At 37.9% G+C, this 21,381-nt stretch overlaps 1 protein-coding gene across 33 annotated transcripts in view; it reads right to left on the bottom strand.

Moving 5' to 3' along the window:
* PTPRD (protein tyrosine phosphatase receptor type D) overlaps positions 1–21,381 on the bottom strand; it is a 525,037-nt gene that overhangs the window by 400,394 nt on the left and 103,262 nt on the right. For all 33 annotated transcript variants that reach the window (XM_059411633.1, XM_059411644.1, XM_059411635.1 and 30 more), the window contains exon 2: positions 5,932–6,097. In XM_059411633.1, coding sequence (XP_059267616.1) covers positions 5,932–5,995 — 64 coding nt within the window. In that variant the 5' untranslated portion in view covers positions 5,996–6,097. The remainder of the gene's footprint in view (positions 1–5,931; positions 6,098–21,381) is intronic.

The raw sequence follows: 21,381 nt of genomic DNA, 5'->3' as shown, positions 1-21,381 counted from the left end.
AATGAGTGAGGCAGAGCAAAATGGGCAGCAGAGTGATGGGGGATCCCAAACAAATCAAGGTTATTTGAAATAATACCTAAGTGAGAAAAATTAAAGAAATTAAGAGTGTAAAAGGAAAGAAACGAGGAGATCACAGAACAGATTAATCAGAGTATTAGCAATAGCAAGAAGTAATTCACCAATATTTCAGATATTGTTCTATCTTTTGAGTAAAGGTCTCATCACAGAGATCAGAGGTAAGAAACATATCATAGTTAGGATTTCTTTCTGTTTTTTTTTAACATCAAGTCCCTCTATAATCAAGAAAATGCTTTTAATTGTACACATTGGTTGATTTAGTGACATATTCTTAATTTCACTAGGTAGGTACAGCTCTGCTGGGAGCAATTCATTCAGAAAGCCACAAACACTCTGCAAAGGGGCTTAAGGATCAGTAAAATAGCTGGGATATTTTCCTTGTGGCAGACAGCTGGATGTTACTAATTTAGCTACTTTAAATGGAGTGGGAGGAGGAGGAGGGAAAGGCAAGGTTTTTATTTTGCCGCACACCTGTAAATCCAGAGAAAGGGAAAACGAGGAAGACATCGATAAGCTTGGCAAATGAACTGGATTTCTTGCTGCTCTCCTCAGTGAGCCGGTCTATCGTAACTGGCCTGAAGAAATCAGCACACCCTCCTTTCAGGGTGCATACACTGAAAGGAATCTGACCAAACTGCCAGGTTAAGCACCAGTTTCTCTTTTCTGTTCTGATAGTTCCACTGAAATATAATATATACAACATACAGATCACCCACTTAAAGTGTACAATTCAATGGCTTTAGTGGTGTCTACTCAATTGGTACCATCACACCAATCTAGTTTTAGAACATCTTCATCACCCAGGCAATATTTACCTTTTAAAGGGTGGTTTAAATAGTTTGGGGTATACATACATACATACCCAAATAGTCACAATCTAAAGTAAAAACAGAAAAAGTGGTTTTTAATGCATATTAATGTTCTCAGTGTGAAATGGCCTGACTGCTGAGAGGTATGCATTTTGATGACATAAAAAAGACATCCTTTCCATTTCTAACCTCATCTTGGAAGGTCCAACTACATGACTTAGGCTACTTCTCAGAAGTGATTCTGCAAAATGCAAAAAAAAAAAAAAATAATAATTTGCCCTGCCCTTTAATTATTTTCCTTATTTTCTTTTCTTACAGAATAATTTATAACGATATGAAAAGCCATTTACTCTTTTCTGTACCCAGCTCACCTGCACTTCCAGCCTTCTGGTCCAATGGCCCATATAGTAGAATATTTGTTTATAGTAGATCTCTATAACTCCTCTCTCTGAGCAGCTCAGAAAAACCCATTATAAGAAGCAACAGAACAGAAGGATGGGGTACTTTTCATTAATTAGACCCCAGGCAAATTAACTTTATTTTTTATATTTTTTAAAGATTTTATTTATTTATTTGACACACAGAGATCACAAATAGGCAGAGAGGCAGGCATAGAGAGAGGAGGAAGCAGCTCCTCGCGGAGCAGAGAGCCTGATGCGGGGCTCGATCCCAGGACCCTGGGATCATGACCCGAGCTGAAGGCAGAGGCTTTAACCCACTGAGCCACTCAGGCGCACCCCATATTAACTTTAAATCAGTAAGTCTGGGAGAGGAGCTTTTTTTTCAAGCTTGACTAGCTTGACTAAGTATGCTTTATAATTTTTCCTCTTGATCTTCGGTTTAATTCACAATACAAGAGTTTCAAGGATCTCTTATGTATTGGACTTTATAGAGAAGCAAGTTTAGTCACTAACATGGTGTGAGAAAACCTGGTTTATCAACCACCAAAATTTTGATAATCTGCAGGTCAAATAAAAAAGCATCTTAGCACATCACCTCATAGAACTGCTCAATAACACCATTGGCTATGTGTTTTTGACATAATGATACAATAATAGGTAACATTTATTAAAAACCTATCATATGTCATCTGCTGATTTTGTATTTTACATTAGCCCATTCAATGCTCACAAAACCCAGGAGTAGGACCTTTCCTATACAATCATCGTTATGATTATCATCATCACCATCACTCACATTTTAAAGATAGAGAAACTGAGGGAAAGAGCATGGTGTATTATGCTCCAGACTACAGAGGACAGCCACAACTTACAACCAGACTGGCTTTAGAGCTCACTTTCTGAACCATTACTCCATACTGCCCATCAGGAAACACATAAGGTAAGAATTGTTCTCCTACTATATGTATGCCAGTCTATTCTCTAATGCCAATGGATATAGTAGATACAATACCAAGGGGGGGGGGCACTCATTGTTTTTATGTAAGACAGGAATACAGTGAGTAGACAAGGACTAAGAAGTTTCCTTACAATAAGGGAGGAAAATGAGGGAATGTTTACCATCTGACATGGAAAAATGCAAAAAGTAACAGAAAATGAATGAGGTAAGCAATTTGAGGAATTAGACTATCAAACATTGTTCCCAATGAAGACCTAATAACTATTCAGGTCAAATTACAGTTGTCAAAGTAGAAACTCAAGTCTAGAATGCAACAGTCAACAATAAGTGATTTTATTACAGTGAAACCAGTTTGATGAAAGAAAGTCCTAAAAGCAGGTTTGTAGCCTGTACCTAGGTAAAAACAAAACAAAACAAAACAAAAAACAAAAAAACAAATAAAAAATGATTAGTAAATAAAAAAACTAAAGCTACACATGAAATGAAACTATCAGAAATTGCTATGAAAACTCAGCCAACAGAAAAACACCCGAGGAAAATGCTAGTATAAATTTACTTTTAATTTGCATTCATGTTATCAAAGAATTGACCTCAGTCAGACCACTGCCTAAGACAAAATCTGACCTCAATCGGGCAACCACTTAAACTAGAATGAACCTCAATCAGACCATCTAAGCCAGAAAACTGCTTGGCTTGACAGGAGGAGAAACTACTGTTTTGCTCGAACCGAAGTCACACTGAGACCACAGCTCTACCATGTGTACCCACATTCAAGAAACAAGCAAAATCATTTCCAGCACTCAAGACATAGGGATAAAAAGAAATAAGGCCCATGCATACATCTAGCCTTTGTAATAGTGGGGATCTGTGGGGCACTTTAAATTGGCAATGGCAAAGACTATAATTTTCTGCTAAAGGGATATTATCACAATTTTTCGACCTGGGTTTGAACCAAGGCTCATAAGAGCTCTTCTACTTAATGCAACATCACACCTAGTACTTTACTATGACTTCCACAGAGCAGATGATAATCCTGACTCCTTGGCTTTTTGGAGTTAATCATTTCAAAAGGCAGTGAGCAGAGCACATTAAATTAGCATGGTGAATTAGAGTGGCTTCTTTCCATTCCCCACCCCCACACAGTTCTCTTTCTTAAATGGGCAAATGGATTTTTAAAAATTATTTCATTGTTCTCAAATGGCTCTGACAAGTTACTCTTAAATTTTGAAATAGAACTCCTGATTCCTTGTAAAAATTCCAAAATAGAGTTAGGTAAAACATGGCTACGTGTGCTAATCAAAGCATAGAGTAACAAACCAGTGCCCCAGGTAATGGGAGCTTCAGAAATACTGTATTAATGTGATGATGAAAAAAAAAAATCTAATTCTTCGGTGCTACTTAGGATGTCTTTTTTTTTTTTTTTTTCCCCAGTGTTTTATGAAAAGGTAGCAGCACAATTTAATAGGTTATAATCTGGGACCCATTTTCCCAATGGTTCTTTAAACTTCCTTTAGGGACTAAAAGCACATCTCCAACCATGTGTTATCATGTACCATGAGTGTCCTCCAATAGATCGAAAGTGATATTCTTTCTTCTTTCAAAATGTACTTAAAAAATATGGTTAAATTTTCCTCTCACCTCGAGAATCTCTTGGGTTACACATCCCATTCAACAACGTCAAATAAATTGGCTAAAGGGAAAACATACTAAAGCAAGGCTGGAGTAGACCCAGGGAAAATTAAATTATTCTGGCAAAGTCTGTCCGTTTTCATTAGTAGTCATGGGAAGAGTGAGAGAGAATGACTCTTTTTCAGCTTACATCTTGAGCTTGGGAGCTGATTATCATATAAACATATAACCTGGTAAACATCTTAACTAAAAGTTGCTATTGTGGCCCCTGTTTTCCCTTTTGGAAGGCTGCTATCAAGGAAGTGTGGTAAAGGGGGGAGGTAGAGGGAGAAGGGGAAGAGCAGGAGGGAAAGGAGTAGGTGATGATCATCTGGAGTGTAGATCGTTTTTTAAAACAATTCTAAGAGTACTTGACATCTGTCTGCCACATTCCACCAGAGATTTAAACGAAGGTAAAACTGCTTCGTAGAAAAACATTTCTACTTATCTGGAAGGACAACTTCATGGATATATGACAATTATATCTAGTAATTTTAAGGAAATCCTTAATGCTATCTGAAATTAAAGTAGATTCCCAGGGTGCTGACAGGTTTTTGCCAAAAATTAACAGTTGTAAAACAATGTACTTTTTCATTCTAGCCAAAACAGAAAAATAAAGCCATATGCCTGATTTCTTTAATAAACTAAATTTAGATTACAACTTTAAGATAGATTTTGACATAAATGGCTTTAAAGTAACAAGAGCATCTTTCATTTGGGTCTTTTCCCAGTTAATTATTTGCTGGCATTGTCTTAGACATTCCTTGGCGTCACCTTAAACCAATACTCTGAAGTGCTAATTAAGAGACTATATACATTATTAACCAGAGAATGTGGTTAAAACATGCATGTTCCATATGTATCCTGTTATTAACATGATTCCTTTCACTCCTGGAAAGCTCTCTTTGGAAAAGAGAGCCCTTATTTAAACAAAGAAATTGGCTGCTATTGAAGAAATTTTTGTCAGAATGCACTTAATAGGTAGGGGCCAACATGACACAGGATCCTTGTCTTTGAAACATCCTCAGCATGAATCAGATTTAATCTCACTGAAATAGACAGCAGAGGGAAAAGTTAATGACTGCAGATGTTATGCATTTCCATAATACCAGGGGACTCCCAAAGAGAATGGGTAACTTGCTCAGGAGCTACACCACTACGAAGAAACCAGCCATGTCAGTGAGCCGAAGCCAGAGACATGACTTTCTTCAGTACTATCTCTTCCAAAATGCCATGGGCCAGATGGGAAAAGAAACATATGTAAACAAGGTAGACCTAATGATTTCCTAATTACGAAGGAGATATGATCTTCTCATTAATTGGCAAACTAATTGACCACAAGCTCAGTTTCATAAATTGAGTCCAATAAACCAAACTTTGGTGTCTGTACTCCACAGAATTCTCCTTACACTTCCACACCCTTCACCCAGCCACAAAGTTGTCAGTTCTGCTTGATTTGTTTGAATACTGTACTCGACGACAGCTGTCGGAAACAGTACATCAGAACAGCTGCTATGACAGCTACAAGGGGCTTGGAAGTTTAATTGGGCTCGATGTGACACTGTGCATTTTTCTAAACATAGATATATCCACAATACGAAAGAAATTTCTAATGGGTCTGAACAGTGTTTACTTATTGGCACCACCAACTGGTTAACCCCAGTTTGAGTTACATCATCGGTCTCATAGTATCTTTGCCACCGAGCTGGTAAGATTATCCAAAAAAAAAAAAAAAGAAAGAAAAAAAAAAAGAAAGAAAGAAAAAAAAAAAAAAGACAAAACAGTAGGAACAGTTAGATGCCCAAGAATAGGGGCATTAAGAGAGAGAGAGAGGAAATGGTAAGGAAGTCACGTCAATAATCTCTTTGAAAGGCTGGCTGGTAGCCAAGGAGGATCCCACAGTGTCTCAGGATTTACTTCCAAAGGAAACGTATTCAGAGGCCCTGAGCCCGCTGCCAGCTGCGAACAAAACCACTGGTTATGGCCACAGCCCCGTAAAGGAGGGAGAATGGCTTACTCTCAGCGTCCGCGTGGAGGAAGAGAGCAAGGAGCAGCAACAGCGGCCTGGCAGTGTGCACCATCCTGCAGCTTGGGGGCACGGGCGCTGGCAGTCAGGGATCACTGCCTCTGAAGCTGCGGCGAGTCGGTCTGCTCTGGAATTTCGGCTGGAACACTTTCAGAGCCTGTAAGGGCAGAGGGAGAGACAAAAAAGGAAAGAGAACACAAAGACCCTTAGTTTCTTACTCTTTTCCCCTTGTTCCGTCACCACCACCCAGAGAGACGCAAGCTACTGTAAAGACACAAGCGACTGTAACTGGGATGTTTCTGTGTGAGAAGGGAAGCAAGTTTGTTTGAAAAATGGGGCAGCCTGAGCCCATCTTGTTCCCACTGTCAGGCTCTGCCAAAGCCAACCACCTTGAATTCCACTCTCTGCTTATGCCACCTTTTGGACAACGCTCTGTAAGAAGCAACTGTCACTTCTTATGAAACACAATGTGAATATGTTGGTGGAAGAAAGCACAGCAATGGTATGAGAAAGATTTAAGAGAAGCGTCACATGCCAGATAAAAGTCTATTATTGACAGAATAATGGAAGCGGCTTTCTTGGCACGAGGGGAAGTGACAGGGCTAATTCAACTTCTCCAGCTAAAGAGGAGAGGTTAGAATTTTTTACACAAGCACATTTGGCTTCTTCCCTGAAGACACATCAATGTTCAAGTCGAGTTTAGCTTCAATAAGTCAAAACAATAGTTAGCATGAGCCTACTTGATTTAACAGGATTTTTGTATGTCTCCTGGACAATAGCTTAGTTTTCTCAATCTTCTATGTAAAACCAATAAGCCACAAACTATTTTTGGAAAGCCTACTGCGTGCAAATGGACTTAGTATAAAGGGCCAGGAAATAAAAAAAATGAGTCGGATTCTGTCTTTTGTGACTTTCTAGTTTACTAGAAAAGATAAAACAGATACATCAGATGACGAGTATAAGTTAATAAGTGATGAGTGTCAGGAAGGAGAACCAAATAATGCCATGAAACATAGGATCAGCAACGGTATCAGAGATAAAGCGGTATCTCAAAGTGAGCTTGGGAATACAGTTGGGATTTAACCAAGAAGAGAGAAAGGCATTCCAGGAATTCTGTACAAAGGCAGGGCAGTGGGAAAGGAACTTTGGAAAAGATGAGTCTCCAGCTTTGGCAAGAGTAGGGCTTCCCAAACTTCCATATGCATCAGAATCACCTGCAAGGCTTTTTAAAACAGATAGCTGGCGAAAAGAAAATAAAACAACAACAACAACAGATAGCTGGGCACCATGCCTGGTGTGTGGCTCACTAGGTGATGGGGGTCTCAGAATTTACATGTCTAACAAGTTCCTGAGCTATGCTGATGGCAGCTGGTTCAGGACTCCAACTCCACTGGGTTGAGTGATGAATTCATTAGGAAAGCGGAAGAAAATGAGGCAAAGGAAAATGGTTCAGTCTTGAAAAGAAGGAAAGGAAAGGAAAGGAAAAGGTCATGGTGAGACTTGAACACCAATCCAAGTCAAGCAGACCTTACTCAGCAAATCACGAATAAAGCTACTTAGTGTTTCTGAGCAGAACAAGGACATGGGCTTTGAAAAGATGAGCTAACACACAAATTCAGCACTGTAAGGCCAGAGCAAGTATCCCGTGAAAAGTAACACAGACCACAGGGGATGGTGGTCTGGATAGGAGCTGAAAAGAAGGGCAGCCATGACCGACTTGCTCCAAGCACTAATCTGAAGTAATGACTCGTCGGGTGATAAATAGTTATTCCTACAGGAAACTTATCTAGCGCAGCATCTTACACAGAGTAGGCTCTGAATACAGAGGGAGGGAGCACTGAATTCTATTGCTTCCTCTATCATGGTGAAAACTTGAGGATGACAATCAGAATTCTTCTGCCAAATGAAACAGTATACTTTTAAGTTTTGTTTATTGGAATATTTAAAACATGTACAAAAATCTTGACAGGAAATACTAGAGATATCCTGAAATAACCTAATCCACCAAAATAACTTGTACTTGAAAAAGTATTGTAACAGAGATACTATAGCCTGATTGAGCCTGAGAATAAATTTTTTTTAAAGATCTTATCTTTTTTCATTACTATGCATGTATCATTTGAATGCAGGAAAGATAAAGCTAAATGAAAAGGTGGGGATCACTGTAATTACCAATCCACTTCTAGCCCTTTTTATTTTTAACAGATTTGTGGTTGGCATGAAATAGCAAGTTATACATTGAAATACATCCACTTGAAACCAAAAGCTAGCCAGCTGCTCCAAATCTGCTATTGTTATCAATCTCATCTGGAAAATAACTTACCAGGCAGTTCGCAGCTATCAAAAGCTAGAATTCTCAAAACTTTACAGGAAAAGTGCTAAGGGAATCAGCTCTGCTCCCCTCCCCACTGTTCCCATCCTCATGCCAGCATTTCAAATGACAGCGAAGTCCAGGAGACATCAGTTCTGTCGGACTCAATTTGTGTCTGTGCAAGCGTATCAGAGCCAACTGCTACATAATGACTCGGTGCGATCACAGAGATGGAGATGTATGAAATGCTCTCTCAGGGAAGAAGTGATTTGGCTTTTTCCTCTACCTGACTAAAGTGGCATAAGAGGACCAAATTCTTCCAAATGAACCTACAAATGTTACCTCTAGACTTAAAACAGTGATAGGATCTAGGAATGAATACAGCTAGAGAACATACATATTTATACTTAAATGGGCTATGTCCTTGGCCTGGATATGGCAAGAGAAGATCAGAGGTGTGAAGATAAGACCTATTCTAGATGTTCATTCCGGCTAATCTCCACTCCATATCTTGTTTATTACTTGGTAACACTGCCAAAAGGGAAATGTGGCTTGCATATCAGTAACGTGGAGTTTAAATTTTAGAACAAAAATGGGAAATGGATTTTTTTAAGGAAACACTGACAGCAAAAATGATGAGGATGAACAAATATTACAAGCAGTTTCTTTTAGCCTAGAGAAAGGGTTGCCAAGCACGTTGCAATGAAAAGAGCAGGAAAAGGGGTTCAAAGATATTAAAAGTACTACAGGTTAGCTTAACTTGGATTTTGATATGTCCTGCTCTCTGAAGTCTTCCTTAACTGGGACATGCAGATAACACTGAACCACATAGCTAAGTTTAAAATAAAACAAAAAACATATTTAAAGCTCTCTCGTCTCTTATTGCTTATAGGACAAAGATCTTCAGGAACAATAATTTTGTTGATTTCCAATTAGCTGAACAACTACTTTTGTATTTCTGTACATGGACAGCTATAGAAGCTGCCAGTTCAAAGGGCCAGGGTGCACAACATGATTTGAAATGGGATAACAAAGAGTGTACCTGCCTGAAAGCCTTCACAGACTACTGTTTCAAGTAATCATGTAACTGCCATGGACTCAACTCTTTTCCTTCAGTTTAACATTGTAACCCTTTCCTATAAAAATATCTTCGTATTCAAATTAATATGAATCTGAAGGATTTTTTTTCCAGCCTTTTGTATTGTACTGTTTCTGTTAACATAAGGGAAAAGAGGCAACTGGAACTTTTCTTTCTTTAAAAATCCCAAGTTCCTTAGCAAAATGAATGATTGCAGGTTTTATGCAGGAAATAAGCATAATGATTGTGTAACATCTTGTCACATGAGGAAGCAGTGAGACTTTCAGGAACTACTAGGGTATATTCAAAAACAAGGAGCCAAGGTGATGAGGACCCATCAGCTAAATGTAGGACAATCTGACAGCAAGGGCAACAGTAGCTACAATTTACTGAAACACATCCTCCTAAAATCCATGGGTTCATAAGTTTAAAAATAATTAAAAAAAATTACTTCTGTCACTCTAGAAGGGAGTTAAGGGATCAAATCATTATTCTGAAAAGAGGGAGAGAAAGGGAAAGAATGTTTCATTAAATAAAATCTCCACAGATCTTAAAACAAAACAAAAACCTGCCATCACTAGAAAACTAGGCATCATTGTTTATTTCACTGTTTATCAGGTTGCTTCTTTTGGGCTTTCTAACGACACCCTGCTCTCAATTCTCGGCTTCTTAGAAACAATCATACTGCAATGAGACTTAACTGAGCACTTATCCATACAGACAGCCACTAAGTTGGGAGGATGCCGTGCTAAAGGAAGAAGTCCTAAAACGTGACTTCTTTTGATTAACCTCCAGAAGGGTTGGGTCTCTCCCAATTGACTAGAGAAGGTTTCCAATCATTTAAGAGAAACAACCATTTGTGCACAAGATGTGCTACCAGGAAACCCCAATTTGTAAAACAGACATGAGCAGGGCTGCTGTGGCTGAAGCAAGGGGTGTAGGCACCTGGAGTTAAGAGCAAGCTGGCAGAGGCTTCTGAGGGCCATCTGCGAACTCCCTGCCCTCAGTGCACAGTGACAACACAAGGACATGAAAGGAAAAAAGAAAACAAAAATAAATTTCCAACATTTCACTTATTCATAGGATTTTTCCACCAGGAGATAGCCGCCTAAATATTTTATCATAAGCTAGTACAGGAATCCTCCGGCGCTATCCAATAAAACTTTCTGCAGATAGACGTGTTATCTGCACTAATAATTGGTTACTTTCAACATAGCTTGTGAAACAGGGGAAGTAAACATTTTATTATATCTAAATTTAATTTCAGTTTAAATAGTCACATGTGGCCAGTGGCTGCCCTTTTGGACAACACAGACTATGGTTACATGTTTCAACAGCATTGAACACAATAGCAATAAACACTACATAGGTTTTCAGGGTTGGAGATGGAAACAGTGAGTTGGGAACACTTAGACTTTGCAGTCCTGGCTTCCTCATAATCAGAATCTCAAGATGCATTGTATTATATGAGGAGATCCACTTAACCTCTATGCCACTCACTTCCCCATCTCTATCCCCTACCCTGCCAAAAAACAAGTATCTCTCTCATTTTCTTTTTAAACTACTCCACATAATGTAAAGGAAGGATCTGTACACATCCATAGGAAATAATCTGTATAGTTCTTATGAAATGGTCACATTCAACTGATTAACATGAGTGAGGGTTATGCCAAACATTCTTAAATAAATATGCGCTGAAAGCCTCAAAGCCCATCATGGAAAACACACCAAGAAAAAGGACAGTGGATAAAGGCTATTAAGTTAAATAAAACACTGGCAAAATAACTTTATCCAATCCATGACTGGATAAAACACTCAAATTGAAGGATATTAGGAATTATTTTTATAAGTGAAACTCAAATCTTCTCAAAATTATACTCTTTCCCATAATAACACAATATATCAAAACTTTATATTTTTCAGTATTTTGCCCTAGACATGATTACATGGCAGTAAATTGGGGAGGGAAAAAAGAGACTTTATGAACTGTCACATATAAATACAAAGTAATAACTCAATCATCTCATTTTTGGCATAGGCTATGACTTAATATGAAGACAGGTGACTCTTAAGTAAGCACATAGTAATTCTTTGAAGAAATCAACTGAATTATAAGCATATCTGAAGAGTAAAATGATACCTATCAATATGGATACTATAAAAAGGCTCTTTACATGTTTAGTTTTAATACATAACACAGAAAAGCCATTTATCTGAGCTTAATATAGTATGACTTTTTTCAAATTACTATTAATAAGATAACATCTCTGCAAGATGTAAAAACTTTACATTTGAGGCAGACATAAATATTAGATACTTTCATTAATGACAAAATTACATGATTAACTTTGGCCATTCTTTTCCCTTTCAAGAAGTAAAAGTGAAGTATGCCATGAGAAAAAAAAAACAGAGAGGAAAAAAATAATACCTTATGTTTCTGACTATTTTCTCTCTAGAAATGGAACTATAATTCTGATTTGAAAAGGAGGATGGTTTTAAAGCATGTAGCTTCTTTAAATGCTTATTGCATGTGATTACTTCCACCTAGCTTTATATGATGCTGACCAAACTGGCATTGGAAAAGATCAAATACAATTCTCTTCAACATGCTATTGGGACTCTGCTACGTGTTCCACTCTTCCAAAAACACATATTAAATATGAGTAAATGATCAATTTCACAAAGTATAGATAGTCAATCCAGCCACTTCTTATCCAAACAACAGAACAGATTATTATTTTAAACTTCGGGCATTTTTAAATGGATGGAAACCATCATTCATAATTCACTATATATGACTTTTCTTTTCCATTATCTTAAAATCAAAAAGGGTATTCCTTCTTTCACACACACAAAATATTTTTTGTTCAAAATGTATTTAGCTTTGGGCTACCTGGGTGGCTCAGTAGGATAAACATCTGCCTTCAGCTCAGGTCGTGATCTTGGGATGGAACCCCCATCATCAGGCTCCCTGTGGGGAGTCTGCTTCTCCCTCTCCCTCTGACTCTCCCCTCCACTCATGCTCTCTCTCTTGCTCTCTTGCTCTCTCTCAAATAAATGAATAAAATTTTTTAAAAAAATAAAATGTTTTTAGTTTTTAAAATATATTATGGATAACAATGTGTTAATTTTTATTTCCATTTTGTTTGTTTTATTTCCATCAACACAGTGGAAAAGAAATCTATTAATACATGATCTATTATACTTACTTAGTAAATGTTTTAATTTGTGGGGAAATTACTATTCCCTTTAACACTGACTACTTTTTTTCCTTGAAAAGATTTTAAAAACAAAATGATGGTCTTTAAATTGTTTTTAAATCCTTTCTTAATAGAGTTCAGTGAAAACCGATTTTGCCTACTCATGGTGGTATATCTGTAACTCCATCCTCAGAGCGACCAAACCTCTAGAACAGTAGCTCTCAATTGAAAATGATTTTGCCACCTCCCCGGGGACATCTGGCAATGTCTGGAGAAATTTTTTTGTTGTTGTTTTCACGACATAAGGAGAGCACTAATGACATCTAAGCAGTTGACAACAGGAATGCTAAATGCTGCTAAGTATCTTACAAGGTACAGTATAGCCCCCCAACCCACAACAAAGAATTACCTGGCCCAAAATGTCAACAGTGCCAAGGCTGGAAACACTATGCTAGAAAGGTTCATTAATGTTGAGGAAAATTTTTAAATTAAAAAAAAAAATGGAATTTTTCAATGCTTGTTTATAGTACATGTTTTCTAAACCCAACAATTTTAGGTGTTTTCAGTACGGTTTTAGTATGTAAACTCAAAACAGATTAGAATTTCTGGGCATAGCAGTCAAACACTACGGATGACTCCCAAATTTCCCTTTTTGTCCTATGCTAGAATTGAAATTGGCTTGCCTTATGGGAAGTTCAGTTCACAGGCTTAGGTGACATAAATATTGTCACCAATTAAAAGAATGAATCTGTTAAATGGGGCAGACATTGTTGCACTGATGTCTGTCAGTGAATAGACACGGTTCCCATCTCTCATGCTGGGAGCTTAGCTCTTCTCTGAGGGAACAGTCCCGGATGGAAATATTCAGTTCCAAGCAATGTTCTTGCAAATCACTGCCAGCAACAGATAGAAACTGCAATGGTAAGAGGTCATTGTGAATGGCTGCGGAATGTGGAATTAAGGAATATTCTCTTCATTTTCCCAATATGGACATCATGAATTTAGCTGGTATCTCTCTGAAAATCTGTGAATTATATTCTGTGTGAAGAAACCAGATAAATGGCTGTTAAAGCAAATAGAAACATAACCTAAAGAAAGGTAGAGGGGACAAATATTAAACATAGATATCCAACATACCATCTCCTCCTCTCTCCTCCTGTCGCATATTAATTGTATCCAGTTATATTGTACTCTTCTTTATTCTTAGTACCTTCCTCACCTCTATGTGTCTCCTTGAATGGAATCATAATTTAATGAAAATTTTAAAAAAATTAAAAGTCATCTCAGGCAACCCACTCCTTTAGCAGACAATGAATGAAGCAAAAGAACATAATGAAATTATTAATCTCAGAAGACACATCTGGTCAGTCTCAGAGCAGGGTTGACAACATAGACCAATTTTGTATCTTGTATTTGTTTCTCATTTTTCTTCTATCATCTGACTTACTAGCTTAGGTAAAGCTGTGGTTAATTCTAAAATTAACAACATAAAGAAAAAGTCTCTCCCTTAACTGGCAGAGAGAGACAATATAAGGATTCCCTCAGATAAAGAAGGAAGAAAATCTTAAAAGTGGGGCATAAGAAGGAAGGTTGAAAGAATCTCACTCGATACAAGTATTTGAGAGTCATTGTCCTACATAGATAAATAATTCACAAATGAAAGTTTATACCATGAGTCAAAAATTCTCCAGAAGGTCAATCTTTAACCCAGTAACCCATTATTGTACGACTGAGTATCTTAGAGTCAAAGATTTTATAGGTGTGTTTAGAAGTGGAAATGATTAACCAGAAATAGTTTTCTAAAAATTCTGACAAGTTAGTAATTGAATTAATAACATGCAGACACATGTTTTTATCACCATAAGACATATTTATTTTGCACATTACCATCAAGTTCTTTATTATGGGGTTTTTCTCTTTAATTTAAATTCTAGCAAGAATACATGTAGACTAATTGGAAACAAATAAGAATGTGTTAGATGGTGAATTCACAGCATTATACAGCACAGTTACCCAGGTGGAAAGATACCAACCTGAGTGCTCTTTACTATAAGGTTGCTTAGGGCAACATGGCCACGTTGCAAGAAGGAATGAAGACACATAATGGACATTTTTTAAAAGCAGTTGGCATTATGAAGTGATTTGATAATAAAGTACAAAAATTTCCTGCAGCAATAAAGGCACTATGCATCTCCCATACCAAGATGTGTCAGCAATGAAAAAAATACTTTTCCATAGTCACTCTTTTAGAAAATCTGTTCAAGACCTCCAGAAAAATGCTTTTGTAAAATACTGTCATTTTTACTATATTTCTATAAAATCCTCAAACAAAACACACAGTACCTATATCAGAAACAACGTTTAAAGTAATTCAAAGCCTCCTTACAAACTAGGTGTACTAACTTCCTCACTCCCAAACTTTTTGGATACCGACTATAATCTTAAACTAGTGGCTGCCATGACTAAAAGGAAAGAAAATGTCCAATAACATCAATCGAACTTCTCTGCTGTGTTTAAGCATCATCAGAGAAACCTTTCAAAACACAGATTTTTATCTTCCAAAGGAGGAAAGCAGCCACCAAACACAGATTTTTATCTTCCAAAGGAGGAAAGCAGCCACTACTAACAGGGAGTGAACAGGGGAAGATGCGGCAGGCTAATGTGGGACAACAGTCAGTGTGTGTTTGGGGGACCAAGCCCCAAATTAAAATACCATCTTTGTAGGAATTTATTTACCTTTTGTGCTATGTCCAATGATGTTTTCTTCATAAACTTAATAGCCTGGCCCTTGTTTTTGTTATGTTTCCTCTAATATTTTTTAAATCGTAGATTTAACCATGATGTGTTATCATATCCTTTTGTAAAAATCTTTTGCAGGGTGCCTGGGTGGCTCAGTGGGTTAAGCCTCGGCCTTCATGAAGCTCAGGTCATGATCTCAGGGTCCTGGGATCTAGACCCACATCAGGCTCTCTGCTCAGCAGGGAGCCTGCTTCCCGCACACCCCCTCATGTGCCTGCCTCTCAGTCTACTTGTGATCTCTTTCAAATACATAAATAAAATCATAAAAAAAAATTAAGCTTTTAGAAAACGTGCTCACTTTCTCCCACAGCATTGTCACTCAGGTCAAAACTATTCATAGTGTAAATTTTCATCATCTACAAACTTATGATGTTATCCTCGTCCATACATCCCATACATAAATATGGTACACAGAGGCCAATACAAATACAGTGCCTGTTTAAAAATGCATGTGAAAAATATGTATTTATCTATTATATATGCCTCCTATATTACTAATGACCTACATATATTGTCAAACAGACAAAATGAGACTTTTCTAAATGAGATAAAAAAATAAACAGAAATAGAAGTTCTGTGATTATTTTCCAGGCCACACAAATCACTGGAGTTCCACTGTTCTAGATGTTCCACAATTTGGATTTTTCTTCAAATATATTTCCAGTGGCAATGAATAAAAAAGAGAGAGAGTGAGAGAGCTTTTGCTCATTTGTCCACCAACCCCCTTGAGAAGTCAAACAGTTGCAGTAATAACCAAATGTTTTTTTTTTTTTTTTAATAACCAAATGTTAAAAGCTCTATGTGACAGCTGATATCAACATGATGTAACACACAGAGGAGAAGAGACATTGTTTCTTTGAGATGTTCATACAATGTCCTCGTTTGATAATCATACACCATTTATCCTGAGGTAGGACTTTCACAGACCCACTGTGCTTTTGTTTCAAAAATGAATTCCTTCATTCTGTCGCTCCACGAATACTGAACACCAGGCACAGTGATGGGTGCAAAAGACATACCAATGCACAAGACAACAAGGTCGCTGATACATTCCGGAGCAAGAAGATAGACAATGTAAGAGCTTTCCAGGTTAAGGGACACACTGTCCAGGAAGAGGCTGGGCTCCGGTGAGCCGGGCAGAGAGCTGTGTGCTGCAGGCTGGGAAAGGAAGCAGGATCCAGATTGCACAGGACCTGGGGCCACATTGCAGAGACTGGGTTTCATTTGAAATGCAATGGGAAGACACTGGCGGGCTTTATGCTATGGAGAGACATGGTCTGATTTATATTTAGACGGCTTCCCCAGTGGCTGTGTGCCAAGGGTTTTAGAAATGCAGCTCCCACCACCACCCACCCGCTCCAAGTTGCTGCAGAGCCTTCTATTCTCTTTATTTGGGCACTGGCATTGTCCTCTACCATGAGGTCTTTTGACACTTGATGAAAGTCTCCCAGTTTCTCTTCTCAAGGATCCTACGGCGCTCTCTCTTTACCAACACCGTGTAAAACAACCAGAAATCATGTGTTGTTTTTCAGTATTTTGGATCACTGTTCTCTGTTCCTAGATAGCAACAGGCCCTAGAAAACTATGAATTTTCTTTGGGGGAGATGGGGGGAGGGGGCTCTCCCATAGAGAAATTTAACATGCTTTAATTTTTTTTACTTGAAAAGTAAAGTACCTGATGTTAGTTCTCATTTGCATTCCTGATGTCTAGGGAAAAAAAAAAAAATCTGCTTTCATGTACAAAGAAACAGTAGGCACACTGGATCTACATAGTCACACTTTTAAATCTGTGATTCCGGAAAGGCTTTCTTACGCACACTTAAAATAAAAAAAGTTTCTGAAGTTTGGTACATCAAAGTCAATACTAGCAGTGATACTAATACCCAGGAGTACACTGCATTCAGACTATTAGAAAACACAGCCGTCCCAATAATTCAAAACTTCTTTATTTCAGGATTTAGAAGCTAGCTCCTGCTGTGAGTCAATTGCTGGCTAGCTTCCCAAATTAGCTTTTCGGTTTCAGCTATCTTTTACACTTCATCCCTCAGTCTTCACTCCGGGATTTCCTCCGTTATTAAATTAAGGCTTTTAACACCCCAACATGCAGTTATTTAATTCCTTACTTTTTCTTATTAGTTACTTAAACTTGAAAAGAGTGGTATTTAACCTCTGTCTTCAAAATACATTACAAAGCTCTATAGTTTCTTGTATAGAGGGTGTACATGGTAACCATAAAAGGCCACCTTACTCTGCCTGCCAAAAGTTCCTCCTCCAGTTGTCTGTGCCACGTGCCTTGACCAACAGAATAGGGCAGAAGTGACACAGTGTACCTGCTGACCCTGAGCCTCCAGAGGCCCCCCAAACCTCAGGAAGTGGTCCTCTTGCTGATATCAGGTCCCCTGTCACCACACTGTTTGATCAAGCCCAAACGGGTGGAGGATGAGAGAGCACATGGAAGGAGAAGGGTTCCACCCGAGCCATCTGAACCAGCCTTTCCACAGACGACCTGGCAGCTGACCACAGACTCCTAAGCAAGCCTGGCAAAGATGAGTCAAGTATGACCCGAACCAGCAGAGCCACCTAGCTGAGCTCAGGGCGGGGTGAGATAAATAAACAGAAGCTGGGCTGAATCCACTATGTTTGGGGATGGACTGGTATACACCAAAAGTTAATGACAGGAAGGGGATAAATACCTCATCCAATATAAAATAAAGATTACTTTAAAAATGTTTATTTTCTTCAGTACTTTATCACACTTTAAATACAGGTAGGCAACTTGGCTTCTTCTGGCTACATCTGAATTGATTTTGTCTTCATTTAATAGCAACTAGTAAAATCATTGTCATTAGATTTCAGATATTTTAAGTAGTTAGTTGTTCTGTGATTTAGGAAAATCAGTACCTTGAAACAATTTGTGCCTCTTTGCCTCTATGTCCAATTACAAATATTTTCTGCCACAGAGCTCAGAGAGAACAAAATTTTTCAAAAATGTCCTTAACCATTGGCTAAAGCTACATAGCATGACGTTCCTTCCTGGTGATATAATTGAAGTGACGTATGTGTCTGAGATCTCAATTGATCTCACCAAGTGTACTGACAGGTAGTAGTTAGCATAATTTTATCTCCATGGATGCTGTTTTCCTTAGGCAGTTTCTCCCCAGGGATAAAGGCCACAAATTAGGTTAATGATCTAAAAGAAGGGAAATTTCATAAACTTTTTAAAAGAATGACACTTGGAACAGCTAGTAAGCATTCCTCAGGCCAGTTTCTGACAACATGTTGAATGTGCCTGGTTTTGGATAGGACCTAGTCAACTTGACTAGTTACTAGAGAAAAAGTAAGGAAACATAATAAATATTAAAATCAGTAAATGATGGGGCACCTGGGTGGCTCAGTCTGTTAAGCATCTGCCTTTGGCTCAGGTCCTGGGATCGAGCCCCACATTGGGCTCCCTTTTTAATGGGGAGCTTGCTTCTCCTCTCTCTGCCTGCTGATCCCCCCTGCATGTGCTTGCTCTCTCTCTCTCTCTGTCAAATAAATAAATAAAATATAAAAAATAAAATAAAATCAACAAGTGAATTTAGCAAGGCTGCTGAATACAGGGTCAATATAAAAAGCCAGATGCTGTATTACATACTCACAAAAAAAAATCAGAAAATAAACATTTTAAAAATGTGCCATTTGCAAAGGAATCAAAAAATATCCTAAAAACCTAGAAATAAATGTTACAAAAGTCAATGAGATTTCTATGCCAAAATCATGTAGCATTAATAATAAATTAAGGATGATGTGAATAAGTGGGTGATCATGATATGCTCAATATACTAAAGACATTAATATTTACTAAATTGATCTATAAGTTCAATGCAATCCAATATAAATTCCAACATGTTTTTCTTGAGAAATAGAAAACTGATTTTAAAATTTATAAGGAAGTGCAAAGAACCAAGAACAAAGAACAGCCAAAACAATCTTACAGAACAAATGTTGAAGTACTACCAACACTATCAGTTACCAAGACTTATTATAAAGCTACAACATTGGGGCACCTGGGTGGCTTGGTGGGTTAAAGCTTCTGTCCTCAGCTCAGGTCATGATCCCAGGGTCCTGGGATCGAGCTCCACATTGGGTTCACTGATTAGCAGGGAGCCTGCTTAGCCCCCACCGCCCCACCTGCCTCTCTGCCTACTTGTGATCTCTGTCAAATAAATAAATAAAATCTTAAAAAAAATAAATAAATAGAGCCACAACATTTAAGACAGTGAAGTATCGGCTCAAGGGCAAACAGACCAGTGGAGCAGAATAATAACTCTGGAAACATATCCACCTCTATTCAGGCGTTGATTTATAAGCAACTATGTCCCTGTAGTGCAGTGGGAATAAATAATCTTATCAGTTAGTAGTACTGATCAAGTGGATGTCTATATGCATAAAAATATATGTTGACCCCCTACCTCACACCATGCAGAAAACCAATTCCACATAGGTTAGAAACCTAAACATGAAGATAAACAATAAAACTTACAAAAAATAGCACAGAAAAATATCTTAGTAACCTTGGATAGGCAAAATTGATGACAGAAGGCAAAGTAACAACAGTAAAGATTGATAAGTTGGAACTAAATTTTAAAATATCTGCTCATCTAAAGACATTATTAAGAAAAGGCAATCCACATAGTGGAAGAAGATATCTGCAAAACACATATCCACCACAGGCACAATACTATTTGTCAATTTTTGATTGTATTGTCTGGCTTTTGGAGGGAGGCAATGAAGATAAAAGTCTTGAAAAAAGTAATTCACGAAAAGAATAACCAAATGGTCACCAAAAAGATGCTCATCAATGTTAGTCATTGGAGTAATGAAAATTAGTATCACAAGAAACTACTCTATATTCACCAGAATATTTAAAATCAGAATTTGGACAACACCACATTTTGGCAAGGTTTGTGGAATAAAGGAACACTAATATACTGCTGACTGAATGAAAAGCCCTTGGTAAAACCCCTTGGAAATAGTATTTTCTTTCTGAATCTAAGAAAGGTAAATATACACCTATTCTACCTTCCAGCAGTTTCATTATTAGTGATAAAACCAGCATTAACATAAATGTTACCAATAGAAAAGAGGTACAAACAAGAATTAACCTAAATGCTCATCATATACCATGGGGAAAAAGTAAATTATGGTATATTCATAAAATTGAATGGTTGATTCATAGCAATGAAAATAAATATATTCTGCTGAGAACACTTAAGATAGAAACTTAGTTTTGTTTAGCTTTGCTTAGTTTTTTTAGAAACTTGTTCAGGGCATACTTTAGTTACCCACTCCCTTTGAAGAAAATAAATTTGTCATTAAGGATATCATAAGTCAAAGTTAAACACAAATTAGAGTGGAGCTCAAATTCTCTTGGAAACTTATATAGAAGGCAGAAATAATAAGTGATGAGACTAAAGCTCTGAGATTCTAAAGACGTGACTTCCAGTAAGTGGGATCAGGTATAGTCTTTCAGTTCCAAGAAACAAGAAGAACTGAAACATGAAGATGAAATCTGTGTAGAGAAAGAGGAATGGCCCCTGGCTCCAGGAGTAGCAGTGTAGTCCAAAGGAGATGGCAGAGACAAGCAGGGGACCAGACCTCTAGACCATCTTTAGCACTCACATTCATATTCACCTGGGTCAAAGCATTTCCCTTCAGTGCCTCGTTTTCCCTGAACTTCTGTATTTTATAGCACACGTGACCTTTGCTCTATCACATAGTCATTTGTTACATTAATTGTTTGTTGCCCTCATCCCACACAGTACCCATAAGGACAAGGATTTGTTAAAACCTTATTAAAGGGGTGTCTGGATGGCTCAGTTGGTTAAGCGCCTGCTTTCAGCTCAGGTCATGATCTCAGGGTCCTGGGATCAAGCCCTCTTCTGGTTCCCTGCTCAGTGAAGAGTCGGCTTCTCCCTCTCCTTCTGCCCACCCCCCTTGTGCTTCACTCTCTATCTCAAATAAATAAAACCTTAAAACAAAAACAAAAGACCTTATTAAATACTCATGAC

This window comes from Mustela nigripes, chromosome 9, assembly GCF_022355385.1.
Source record: "Mustela nigripes isolate SB6536 chromosome 9, MUSNIG.SB6536, whole genome shotgun sequence".
NCBI lineage: Eukaryota > Metazoa > Chordata > Mammalia > Carnivora > Mustelidae > Mustela > Mustela nigripes.
The sequence above is the reverse complement of the archived record's forward strand: the minus strand, read 5'-3'. Positions and strand labels throughout refer to the sequence as shown.